The sequence below is a fragment of the Elaeis guineensis genome, chromosome 4 (assembly GCF_000442705.2).
Source record: "Elaeis guineensis isolate ETL-2024a chromosome 4, EG11, whole genome shotgun sequence".
NCBI classification, from domain to species: domain Eukaryota; kingdom Viridiplantae; phylum Streptophyta; class Magnoliopsida; order Arecales; family Arecaceae; genus Elaeis; species Elaeis guineensis.
The window spans coordinates 17,120,853-17,134,896 of NC_025996.2; the positions used below are offsets into that span (position 1 = coordinate 17,120,853).

Consider the following 14,044-nt stretch of genomic DNA (forward strand, 5'->3'; position numbering starts at 1 on the left):
GCCAAAGATTTTTTGATATTTTTTTTTATTATATCATATTTAATCTTTCATATTATTTTGATTATTTGTTAGACCATGTATAAAAATCAAAGAGCACATCATAGAAGATTTGGACATGGATATTTATCCTTTTATTTTTTATATAATATATTTTCATTCATTTTTCTCCACAAACCTTGTCAACAACCAGCCCTTCGGCACCCACGAAAACCAAGCATCCTCGTAGGTAGCATTTAGGTAAGTTTTTATGAATGCAATCCCTACAGTCCCGCTGTGATCTGGACGGCCAAAATCAACCTGCTCCGCTAACCGACCCCATCATACAAGCGGTCCAGATTAATGGATTCTGGACCCAACTAAGCAGCGTTTCTGATGTCCGGTCTGTCTTAAACCAACCCAGCCACAAAAGACCGACCCAGGAAAAAACAAATAAAAACCCTACGCGAGAAATTCCCAAATCTATTGCCTTATTCACGACCCCCTCTCGTCTGTCGTCCGTCTCATTCCATTCCCCAGCGACCATGGAGTACGCCCTCCCCGAAGCCCAGCAGCAGCAGCAGCACCCGCCCCCAGACCACCAGGCCGCCGCCCAGTCCTACGACCCCGCCCAGGCCCAGGCCTACGAGGCCTACTACGCCTCCTACCATCACCCCCATTACGACCCCTCCGCCTACCACCACTCCTACCACCACTACTACCCCCACGACTACTCCGCCTATCAGCACCCCCCGCCCCCCGCCGCCCATCCCGACCCCGTCCCCGTTGCCCACGATCCCTCCCATATCCACCCGCCGCAGCCCCACCACCATCCGGCCGCCATCGCCGCGCCGGCTGGCGGGCATGGGTACCCGCCTCCGCCGGAGCAGCAGCCGCCGGGATCGTCTTCGACGTCGGCGGAGGCCTCGTACCCGATGCCGCCGGGGCTGAACCCCGTGGCGGCCGCCGCCGTGTCGGCGCTGTCCCAGCTGACGCAGTTCGCGGGTACCATGGACGCGGCCGAGCGGGCGATGGCGGGGATGCAGGATAGGTCGTGGCATGGGAAGAACGGGGGGATGATGGGGCATGGTGGGCCGCCGCCGCCGCCCCATCATCCTCATCATCCCCACCACCAGCCCCATCCCCCGCAACTCCAGCCGGTGCAGCACGGGGCGGCCTTGATCAGGCGAGGGGTATGCGCTGTTTGACACTCTTTCCTCTATTGCTCGATTAGGGTTTTTCTAGAGCCAATTGTTAAGTTATTAGATTGGGAGTTATTTCCTATTTTTCTTTTTTCTTTTTCTTTTTCATCTGTTTGGTTTTCCCCCTTTTTTTTTTCTAAAAAAAGGGAAACACGGAATCCGATGCAGACACGAAACTTCCTTAATTCTGTTCAAACTAAACTTCGGGTGCTTCCTGAAGTTGTCTTACTTTATCTTTTATGGTTCTTTAGGAAGATTCTCGTTTAATATTCGAGCAGCCCATTGTCGTACAGAAGTTCTCTTTGAGTAGTTTTTGAATAATGTCTCTCTTTATTTTATTTTATTTATTTTATTTTGCATGAATAGGAAAGGTTTCGTGGTGACTTAAATTTCAGACTTCTGTGGAAGCATGTATTTGCTTGGTGATGGTGGTTTCCATCAAGTCACATGTTTAGATGATTACTTCATAGTGCAACAAATGGTGCATTCAATCCACCAAAACAATCTCTGTCAAGGATATGACCTTTTGGGGGAGTGAGGCACCATATTTCTTTTAGCTTGATCATCTTAAAGTTTGATGATTGATTTCATTGAAGGTGCTGCATGTGCTTGATGCTGACCCCATTCCTTGTGACAGCGTATATGGACCTCCTATAGGTCTTCTGTTTAACTATTCTGCAGCACTTACGGTTCTGCAACTATGTTTGCTATGCTCTTGATCTCCAATTTATTATAGCTTAAGGATGATGAATTGATCTTGTTAGCTTTGGTTACTTGTAGTTCCATATGTATAGCTTGAAGGCTATTGTATTCACTCTCACAATGTTTCTAAAAGTGATGGGATTGTAGTAAAGTGTGAATGGTTGGGCCATTGGTGAAGCTTCTGTTACTAAGGATTGTCTTGCGCTTAGCAGGTAGAGCCAGAGATTAAGGTACTATAATGTACTGTTCCTTGCTTTACATTATGCATCATAGTGGCTGGATACGAGCATGATATAACCATTGGTATGGCCATCTGCTTTTCCACATTTTGCATGTTGTCTGTACCAATCGACTTGAACTAGCATTTCACAATGCTAGCCTTTTACCTTTCCTTGTTTTGTTTTCCTTTTATTTATTTATTTATTTATTATTTTTGGTGATTTGGCTTCCTAGTGCATAACTTGCATGCATGACATGTTTTTTCATGCCACAACATGTTAGCGAATCATGTGGGTCAGCGAACCGGCATGAGCAAATGATACTTGAATCCTTGGATATGCCTTGCCTGTTCACTTTGGCATTCCATTACATTTTAAAGGGCATATGCAACATTTCCCTTGGGCATATCTCATTTCTTTTGTTTATGTTCAGCTAGAGAAGCTTAATATTTATAGGTCATTTGGATGCCCTAGCATGCTATCCCTAGACACCAGGCTTCTGCTTTAGATGTTGCTGGAAAAATTTTGCTAGCGTGAATAGTTGACTAGGGGCATGATCTCCAAAGTAATTGCCTAGTCCTAAATCCAAGGGATTGCAGGATGTCTAGCTTCCTGCCTTCCCCTTTATTTCTTGATTCTCTCACTCTGCCTCCCCTTTGCAGTCCCCTGCGCTAAAAGGCTGTCAGCTAGGCATGCTAATTATATAGCATGGATAGGCATCCAAACACTTTCATTTTTGTCATAATAGATGCTAATAGTGATTTAAATGTATGTCTAAATTTGATCTCATTTCACATCATGGCACACCCTATTTTCAGATAGTATGTTCAAATGATAAAAGCAGTCTTGATTCAGTGTTCAACTATCTTAACTCCCCATTTTTCCCTTCCTCCAATTCACCTCCTCCATTTGAAGTTTCCGAACAAGTGAAGAACTTATCTTGGATGACGGTCTCTGGAAAGATTACCTCTTCTATGTTTTTTAATTGTTGTTTTGAGAAGATTGCATCTTGTTTTCTTTTTTCCGTCTTTTTTGTTTGTGGACCTAGGTATGCTTCTGCAGGTGCTGTGTCTCGGATTATGTTGAAGAAGGCTATGTTGGTTGATTTAACCCAATTTCCTATAATCAGATATGGTAGCATAAAGATGTGAGGTGAGGCAAGTTGGTTGCTTTACATGCTTCTGGTTTTCCTTTGAGTTCCTGATTTCTTGCATTCTTATTTTCACACCTGACTAACATAAAAGGTAGTTAATTTGGTCCTTAGTGTAAGATGGTGCCGCTTTATGTTTTAATATTCAATTATTGATGGGTTGAAGGCTCAAGTCTGATTGAACTTCATATCTGTCAATGATATTAGTTGCAGCATCCTGCACCAGTTCCATTCTTTTATATTAATCCACTTGCTATCGTGATTATTAGTTTTTGTTTGGCCACAAAATGAATTTTTGTTGCATTGGGCCCAAACCTAAATTGGAGCCAAACATGAAGGCATGACCAGGTCTTGCCTGAATGACCAAAAGCGTCCAAAAAGTTATTGCATGGACCCATTGCAACCTGGTTAGCTATTGAGCTGCATGAGGGTCATCATCATCATTATCTGAAAAGAATCTGATTTCGATCCAGGTCTTGCATGACCTGGTCCAGACCTAGCTTGATTGCTAGCCTACCTGTGCTGGATATCCAATTATTGATAAATTTGCACTTCATTTTGCAATTTTTAAGTTTCTATCTTTTAATTCAACTTGTGTTTGGGGGCTAATCAGTAAAGTGGTGCATCTAGCAGTTTCTGAATGGAATATACATGATTTTAAACCATGCGTTGGTAGTTAAAATATTAGAAAAATACCATATAAAAGATAGATCATATTAATTTTGAAGGAGAAAGAAAGAGAATACAACCAAGTTTTACAAGTACAACTGACATGTAAGCTCCAATATATCTGCTTTAGTGGAGGTATATTCTGTTCAAGATTGGCCTCATCTAATTTTGATTTATGAGAGCAATAGCATTTGCCAACCGGAATTTCATTCCTGCAAGTTTCATGTTGAGTGGAAAACCATGTCCTCCTACAAATTTATTGTGTCCTAGGACCTAATTTGAGATTCATTTGAGTTTGGAGACATTGATTTTTGAATGTTATTCTATGTTTTCATGTAGCATGCCACCATTGGAGTTAATTTGTCAAATTTGTCTGGCTGTGGAGGATAACTGAGACATCTTATCATTTTAGCAGATAAACAGGTGTCATGCCTGATACCTGACTCATATTCTGAGAGATTTTGAGGGGTTGCTTGGTTGCTGATCATTAGCAGCACTGTGCTGTTAATATCAGGGACATAGTGTAGCTGTTTTTCATGCAGTAAATGAGGACAGCCAGTGAGAATACCCATTATTGGATTGTTTACCAATTGCGGGTATGGATATAGCAGATTCTCATGATACTTTCAAATAAATATTATGAGAGTCTCCCAAAATCCCTAGTTTATACTCACTTAATTCTCATTTAGTCTTCGATACCAGCAACCAAACTTCCCCTCTATGGTTAGCGTTAGCTTTGACAAGTAGGTTTTTCTACTTCTTTCTTTTCAGATCCTGATAGATGCCTGAAGATTAGATATCAAGAAATGCCTCTGGCATTGAAAATGCTAAGTCCTTTTTCTTTTTACAAAAGGAAAGTTGATTTGGTGCTTTCGTCTCTCTTTACTTGCTCAGTGTTTCACATTGGCTCATTGGATTCGCTTCCTGTTTGAAGTTCCTTCGCCAAAAATAGGTACGAAAATTTCCTTAACTGTTTAATGTTGTAGTTCCTTGATTTTCGATGCCTAAGGTTCCTTCCTGGAAGTTGTTGAAGACCGTGGATAATTTCATCAGGGATTAAAATAATGGTGTTTGGGCCCCTCTCATTTTCTCTAATGTGGATATGCGTTCTACCTTGGGTTCCCTTGAGACATTTTCCATGTTCTCCTCTAAAAACACGTGTGGAATGCTGGAAGATGGAGAGAAAAAGGAGAAACTAAAGATTTCATCATCATCCTGTGTATAATATATTGCAACATCCATATCAATACATGAATTGATTGATGGTGCAGTGGAAATGGAAAATTGGAAGAACAAATAAATGTGGCATAGAACGCATGTTGTAACAGGAAACATTTTAATCCCTGGTTATCCATGGTAACATATGACTCTTGCTCCATATTTGTTAAAGGAACCATGCACTTTTTCTTTTTCTTATATAAAGACGTTTATTTTCTGGATTTATATTGAAAATATAAAGAAATTTTGATCACTTATGTCATGCTTTAGCAGTGGTGAAGTACTGAAGTTTCAAGATGTTACTATAGTCTTCAAAAAATCCTCATTTATTTCTAGTATGCAACAATATAGACTTTGATACCAGTGCTGGACAAAATTTTCTCCAAAACTACGGAAGTAAATTTTTGACAAAATATAAGCTCAGGCACTTGGAAGCATCCTTCTCATTAGCATTGAGAGGCTGAGCAACTTTTTCCCCTACTGTGCTGAGGATTTTCACTAAATTGACATGGATTATCACTTTTGGCAGGTTAGTTATTCATAGCAGTTTAAAATATTGAAACAGGGTTAAGGATTTTAAAGGACTATTTTTTAAGACTTGCAATTGCAAAAATGAACATAAAAATCTGTGAGCATTTGGACATGCATGGTTATGATTATTAGCAAAACAGAATACTGAAATTACTTGTGACAAAATGATTATATTTTTCTGATGATATACAATTACAAAAATAAATGCATCGATGTTTTTAAGCATGTGGACATGTAGGACTATGTAATAAGCAAAATAGAACGCTGCAAGTTCTTGTTACATTTAGTACACCGAGACATCTTGCTGAATGCATACTTAAAAAGCATGTGGGATAAATACTGTAGAGTGCATAAGCTTATAAATATGGTTCAGATTTTATCTTCTCAGCTACTGTAAGATACGTTTTTCCGTATTTCCTTGAACAGAAGAATTGCTAGGTTTGTCTAGGTGCTGTAACTTAAGATACATATGGATGCATGTAGGCGTGTTTATGCTTGCTTGCCAAGGCAAAGCTGGGTCGTCTCAATGTAAATTGTATCATTAATTTTTGGACAATATCATTCTTCCATTCTCCCTCTTTCCTTTAGAGGTTGACAAAGCTTTTGATTGCATTATAATTGTGAAGTCCCACCCACCCCAAAACAAAAGTTGCATACTGCATGTTTTCTTTATGAGGGGTGCTTTATAATGCATTTTATGTATGACTTTGGTCCTGTCTTTTATAACTTTGATTATGACATTGACTTGCACCTTGCTTGAACAGATGTTTCACAAAACATCAAGTTTTTTCTTGGAGTGCTTAATGCTTATAATACATGCTAGCCCCCATTGTAGGTGATTTTTGCAAGGGATAACTTGCCTTGGTTGATGCGAGAATGTCATAGGAAGGATGACCTAGCATTCCATGGCTAATTTTTATCATGCGGGAATTACTTTAAATGCAAAATTGACATTGTAGATGCAAGTGTTATTTCTAGGAATTTAAGATTTGAAGTTTTGAGTGGAGTTTAATGGACCTCGGTAAAGGATTGATTGTGCTGAAATTTTGTAGCAAAAGTAAGATCTTGCAACCAAAGGTTTAATTAAACTTTTGAGAATATCTAGTTCATCGTTGATTGCTTAGCTTTTCTCTTGATCAATCCACAATCTCAGTATCAGGTACAGTACTGTTACATTACCAATACCAGCATGTTATTGGTTTGATATGATACAGTCGGTACGATATGGTACACATCCTAAACTGAGATAGCTCTTGATCCTTTTTCCTTACTTTATGGTAACCCACGAAATCATGCGGTGCATGTCGGTATGATATGGTACACACCCTGATATTGGACAATACCGGGCAATATGGGATGGTTTCTCTCCATTCAGACCGGTATAGACTAGTTTGACTCATACCGAACCAAACCTTAGTACCATACTTATCCTTTATTGGTATGGTACGATATGGTCGATACGAGTCAGCATGGCCAACCTTGCTCTTGACACTCAAGGAATTTTCCTTTAGAAGTATATGCCTTGGTATGCAAGGTTCATTTCCCCTCATTCCTTCTCTATGGTATCTTTGTCATGCTTGAAGTCATCTTGAGGCGTGCATTATTCCTTTTTTATGGTATCTTTGTCATGCTTGAAGTCATCTTGAGGCACGCATGCTCAATTATCAGTGCAGTTGGTTATCAGATGAAACACTTGTTTACTCCTATGAGATGACTTTGTCTCACTCCAACATGGTAGGGCCTACTCATGGATATGGGGTGGGGGAGACTTGGAGGACCATGTAGCTTGCCATTTCATTGAATCTTCACAATAAGGGGTAAAGTAGCACTCTAGCAAATAAGCCCAAGACACAAAAACTCATTCCATTTATATATTGAGAGAAAGAAAACGATAAAAGAACAGACATGTGCTTTTTCTACCATAATCGTAGCAATTACCATTGACTGTATCCTCATCCAAAATTTTAAGTGTTGGCTGAAACCAAACCATTTTATTCAAAACAGATTGGTTTTGGTTAATTTTGGCTGGAACTAACCGGTTCCGGTCTAGTTTAGTGGTTAATCTAGTTTCTGCTGAAACTGACTGAAAGCAATTTTAAATGGACTTTACTGTTTTTTACTTTAATATCTCCTATCATATTTAGTTCGTTTCTTTGTATAGGCTATATGGTATAAGTTTGGGATTGTTTTTCTTTCTTTTCTTGAGTTACATGTGGGAATAGATAATAAACATGATGATTGACAGGCCAAGAATTCCAAAATGACCGTTATTATAGTACTTTATGGAGACTAACTTCAACAACTACAAGATATTTCAAGGGGATTATTTTTTATTTAAAATATGGATGACATTCTGTAACCCCATGAATTTAATTAAATAGTCACTTAATTTTAAAAATATGAGAAAGAAATGCCCAAAATTCAATTTGCTTGTTGGTTTTATGAAAAAAAATGAAAAGAATATTGAACGAACTAGGTACCAAAAGCTTCATAGTTGCTAAATACAGTGAATTTTTAGTTAATGAAGTGCAACAAGTAAATAATATGGGTGTGCGTGTGTAATGAAAAATATTAGTGTGGTCGAATTTCACCTATATGCAATATTTGTTTCAGCGTAAGTCAAAATTACAAAAATAAATAAGCTGACATAAAATGCTCCAAAGTGTTATAAAGTAACTTCTCTTGGCCTCTTGTTTTTTTTTGTTTTGAATTTGTAAGAAATTTGTGAACTTTTTTTAATTGAGACTCTAAAACTTGGAGCGAATCATCCAAAACCACCAAACTTGCAACAAAAATTCCATGGGGCCGGTCAAAATTGAAACTAAAACCAAAACCAAGTTTTCAAACCTTGTCAGCAAACTACCTCATTACAAATAAAATTTCAGACATTTTTTGTTGTTTATGTTTTCCATGTTCAACTATTTTTTATAACTTTAAAAATTATTGAATACAAAAGATTGCTGCTCTTTATGACTGGCATATCTGTGAATTTGACAATGTATGCAAAAAGTCAAGGTATTGACTCATATTTTCTGTTGATTCATTAAATTTCTTTGCAAGAAATCTAGTGAATTTATTATTGTCTGCTTAATCTTGAACTTTTGTTCCTTATATCCATGAACTTTTACTGGGCACTGTAAAACGATCTTATGTCAGAAAGTATAATTTCAATTAATAAGAAAAAACATATGCAGTTTTGAACCTTATATTTTTCATTTGTTGGTTGATCCCTGAATAAAGGTTCTTCTTCCTTTTATTTTTTAACTTCAAATCATGCCAATTTAGCTTAACTTTTGTATAATAAGTGGAAATTGATCCACAAAGGAATGGAGTTACATTCAATCTATCATTGCAAGATGAGTTTCTTCAATTAAACTTGATTGGGATACACCCCAGGAATATGCATAAACATGTATGTGCATAGTCTGTACATTAGTTCTTTCCTCAACATGTATTGCCGCATGTTGTAGCATTATGATTTTCTACTGGTCATTGCTAGACATGCATTTGAACCCAAGACAGGCACACCCAGTATCATGGGCTATTTTGTAATGCTGTATGTAGTGGTTGATACTTTGGATGTTTCAGGACCTGATTTATCATCAGGTGATGAACAATGTGGATCTTTTCGGATTTCTTAAGAGGACTATAGATGTGTTGTATGTTCTTTGTTGCAGTTTTCAGCTTCAGCTTGCCATTTCGAGTGTGAATGGAAAATTCATTTATTGACATTGGTGTGATGTGCTGATAAGTTTTAATGGTGCTTATTTTAAAGATTCAGAATGCAAATTTTCCTGTTATCTTCAAAAACAGTTGAAAAATTCAGTTGCATACTTAATGAGGACCAATCTCGAGAGGATTCCATTATTCTATTTTTTGTTAATCATCTGTTTGTTTTTCCATTTTTATTATTAAATGAAATGGCTTAGTGATATCTGTTTCAAAGAAGAAATGCTTGTTCCATATATTATACCTTAACTATATCTTCCTGTATGTGGTCATACAATGAAATGCTTCCTTAGTTGATAGAAGAAACTTCCTTTGCCTAAGAAATCTTTTGTAAACTATCTCGATGGTTTACACTCTCTTTCCTTTTTCATATTTGTTTTGCTGATTCCTTTGTATGCTGATAAGAGACCTAAGCCCTATTCTGGATTGCTTTTTGAAGGCGACAAAAGTCCTTCCAAAAGTTGAGAAACCTCTACTTGGCAAAAGCTCCAATTTGGAGCTTCTCTTGTAAGGTGCTTTCTAAAGCCCATCGGAAAGCTGTTTGTGCGACCAAAATATCCCTCACCCAAAACAATCACAATATTTATTATAATATTTGGATTAAAATAACATATATAAATGATAGATTAACAGTACTTTACATTATATTAATGTAAAAATAATATTATAATATATAATAGATTAATATGTAATAATAATAGTAATTGCAATACTTTTTATCAACCTTTTGTATTATAATTATTAACTAACAATGGATACATTATATTATATTATATTATATTATATGATTAAATATAATATAACAATAATATATTATTATAATTTATTATTATATCATATTATTTTATTTTATGACACTATACTGTACAATATTATATTACATTATACTATTATGTGTTATGTTGTATTATAGCATATTATACTATTTGAAATAAAAAAAATAGTAAATTAAAAATACTTTATAATAACGGCTCTTGATGGTACAAAGAGCTAAAAAATTGAAAGCACTATGCAACATCCTTTTTGTCATTTTGTCATACTAAAAGCACTTTCTTAGCTTGGTTATGAAACAAGTGATAGAGTTCCAAAATACTTTAGAAATGTTGTAGCCAAAGGGCAAAACAGTTTTTTTATTTTTGTCAAGAGCTCTACTTCCAAAAACTTTACTAACAAAAGCTCTACTACTAATAGCGATCTCAAAAAGGGCCATAGTCTTTGCCTCTTGAAATGCTAATCTAATAATCCAAACATGGCAGCCACCTATTCCTCCATTTCCGCACTTCTTTTTTTGGTGTATATTCATGATTTTCTATTTCCTTGGATTTAGTTTTCTTATGAGAGATAATTTCACTGCATAAAGGAATGGGTTAAGAGTTCTAAAAGTGCATGCATTTTATTTCAACCATATCATATTCTAACCAAAATGTTAATATCTGATGTGCTTGATTGCATGTCACATCCATTTTTGATTCTCATATCAATCCTGTCCTGCTCCTGGCGATGTTCTATTGTTTTTTTCTCTCTCTCTCTCTTCGGCTAGTCATCAAAGTTTTATTTATCAGCTTTTTTTTTTTTTTACTGTGGTTATTCATGCCCACTCTGATTGATACTGTGAACATTTTAGGTTTTCGCTCCCATTCTCATACTTATTTGTTATTTCTAATACCGGGTATCAAATTTGGATTGCCAGTCTTATAACAACTTCGATAGTAGATAATGGTTTCAAACATCTCTTTCCAGGTGAATTTCCAACTTTTGGCTTGGTTTGGTGTTTGTACTGTAGAAAAATTGTATTGTAGATATTGTGCTTGGTCTGATTGTGGATCACGTTCTAGAAAAGCTAGGTTGACCTGCTTGTTGGCAAGGTTTGAAGTACCATGGTGTACGCAGCTGTGCCACTCATATATAGGCATGGTATCTATTGCTGTGTGCCCTGCAGCATTGATTTAGTTGTCGATTTTAAGGTGGTGTCGCATGGTATATACTGCTACATACCTTTTGTATGCCTTGGTATGAGTATGTACGATGATACGGCACACTTCAAAGTTTGCTTGTTGATGCCTTTGGAACAGATTTAAATTCTCTCATGGTAGACTATCGTGACCTTGATTGCTGTAGCTTAAGGTGAGGGAAGCCACTTGTGAAGTCCCTCTCAGACCAGTTCTTGTTGCAATTCTTTTTTTTGTTTCGGTAATACATCACTTGTCCGTCATCAAATTTTAAAACTTTTGGAGCCTTGATGCAGGGTGGCAGTAGTTCTCCATACAGGGGTGGTGGAAGAAGGGGTGGTGGGCCTTCTAGAGGTGGTGGTGATGGCCGAGGCAATTTTGGCCACCGCCCTCCAAGGCAAGATGTTGGAGCAGCTGCTCTTGTCCGTGGTAGAGGACGGGGACGAGGACGAATGGGCAGGGGTGGGAACAGGCGATTCCAGCAGTCTGCTCCTGACTCACATCAACCTAATGCTGCACCAGCATCAGTCACAGAACCTTCATCAGTAGCAGAAATAGAGCAAGGACCAGGACAGGTACCATCACAGGCTGATGCACCAGCTGCAGTGCCAGCTCCCATGCTAGCAAGGCATTCTCTTCTCCCTATCGCCTGGTGCGATATCTGTAGGGTGGACTGCAACAGCTTGGAAATTCTGGAGCAACACAAGAATGGCAAGCGGCACAAGAGAACCGTGCAGAGAGTTCAAGAGATACAGGCTCAACAGAAACTCATGGCTGACTTACAAGCAAAGGTCCCTGTGAAGCCTGAGATAGTCCTCCAAAAGGCTGAAGAAAACAAGCCTGCTGAAGTGATTGAAGTAAAAAAAGCTTCTACTTCATCAGAAAACATACAATCTGCTGTCCTGCCCAATCAAACTGGTGAAGTGAATAAAGCCTCTGCTGCATCTGAAAACATGACAGCTGCAGACTTTTCTAACCAAGTTATTGAAACAAGTAAGGCCTCTGCTTCATCAGAAAAATTGCCAGATGCAACTGTGACAGTGGAGCAAAAAACGGAATTTGGGATGCAAAGCAACAATGTTGATGGACAATCTGAGCGTGCAAAGGAAGGGGAAGCAGGAATTGAGGCAGTGCCGTTAGATGCACTGCATGCCGAAGCACCACAAATGGAGGGGCACACAAGGAGGCCAAGGATGGATGGCTATGATAGGTATGAAAGGAGGCGTGGTCCAAAGCGAAAGATGATGAGGTTTGGTAGAGGTGGGAAGCGGTTGAGGAGCTTTGAAGCTGTGCGGAGAAAATGTCCTGAGCGTCCCAGGGAGCAGCCCAGGGTGTGTACATTGTGCAACGTAACGTGTGACACTTCAGCTGTATTTGAGTGCCACTTGTCCGGGAAAAAACATCTTTCCCGGATCAAGCGGTTCCAAGGTCAAGATACTGTTTATGGCCCCATCAGTGTCTATATTCCTCCAAATCAACCAACGACCTATTCACATCAAGCTCCAGAGCCATTGTTCTATGGCCTTAAAAGTCACGAGATGCTCCAGCAGGAGGCTTATGGGCTTCAAGGTCTGCAAGTAGAAGGTTATGGGCTTCAACCGGGTAATCAGGCCAAACAAGCTACAGAAGCTGAAGGTCCAGGTCTGGTGTCTCAGGCTGGGCAAAGTGTGGAACGTCCGGATACTGAAATCCCTAGAGATGGGTCCCTGGAAGCTGTAACCATGAATATTCAAGGGCAAAGTGCTGCTACCGAGTTCCAAGAAAAGGAACCTACTGAGTTGCTTCCTGCTGTTTCTGAGTTTGAAGAAAAGGAACCTAGTCAATCACTTATGGTTTCGGAGACTGCTGATATGCAAGAGGGTGCTGCTTTCCCAGCTACTGAAGATGTGGTACTCTTCCAGCATATGGGGCGGCCCTTCGTGATAATGTTGTTCTGCCTGGACTTGATGCCAGAGATGAGGAGCCAATGCTAAAGAACCTGGCAGTGGGGTTGACACGGCTTCCCAGTGAACTGCTAGGAATGCTTGGGTCCATCCGGTTTCTCCATCTGGTCAATCTTTTGTGCTTTATTAGGTTTTTATGGATAATCATTGGCTGAAACTAGGAAGCTTTATCAAATTTTATGACTGTACAATTGGTCAATGGATCCTGTTCAGGGTCGTAGATCTGATGATTAGAAGAATTATCAAACTGTATAAGCAGGATCTTGGTTCTTGGTTGGTTATCTTCATAATATTCCTGATAAGTTGGTGCATGACTTTAACATGGGATTTGCCCTTTTTGGGATGCTTTGCTTTAATCTACACATAGATAACAAACAAAGTGGCTACCTCTAGCAAATTCTAGATTGATCCTATATCTTTACATATGCATTTCATGGATTTCTTTTTCTGAAAGTAGCAGAAAATTGTGCGACTCAAGATCATCACACCATTAAAACTGATGGTATGCCTGAGTGGCATGCAGCTTTTGAAGTACCTAGGTGTTCTGCTTAGTGTAACTAGCTTGACCCTGAGCTTGAAATGATAATGTGTTTGCTTTAGAAAATTTTGTAATTGGTACTCATCAAATGATGAGAAATGTTTGTGGGCCGAAGGGAGGGCACAGTCAGGACAAGAGACTTTAAGATTTTTTTTTTTTAATATAATTTAAGCTGCTTTTTAAAGTGTTGCTAGAGTGCAGCTGTTATACCATGGAATC

The 14,044-nt window shown here is 38.7% G+C and overlaps 1 protein-coding gene across 1 annotated transcript; it reads left to right on the forward strand.

Moving 5' to 3' along the window:
• Positions 1-457: 457 nt before the first annotated feature.
• LOC105043639 (uncharacterized) lies at positions 458-13,607 on the forward strand. Its single transcript, XM_010921264.4, has 2 exons — positions 458-1,169; positions 11,641-13,607. Exons 1-2 carry the CDS (start codon positions 522-524, stop codon positions 13,315-13,317), a joined length of 2,325 nt encoding a protein of 774 aa, XP_010919566.2. The 5' UTR covers positions 458-521; the 3' UTR covers positions 13,318-13,607.
• The last annotated feature ends 437 nt before the right edge of the window (positions 13,608-14,044 follow it).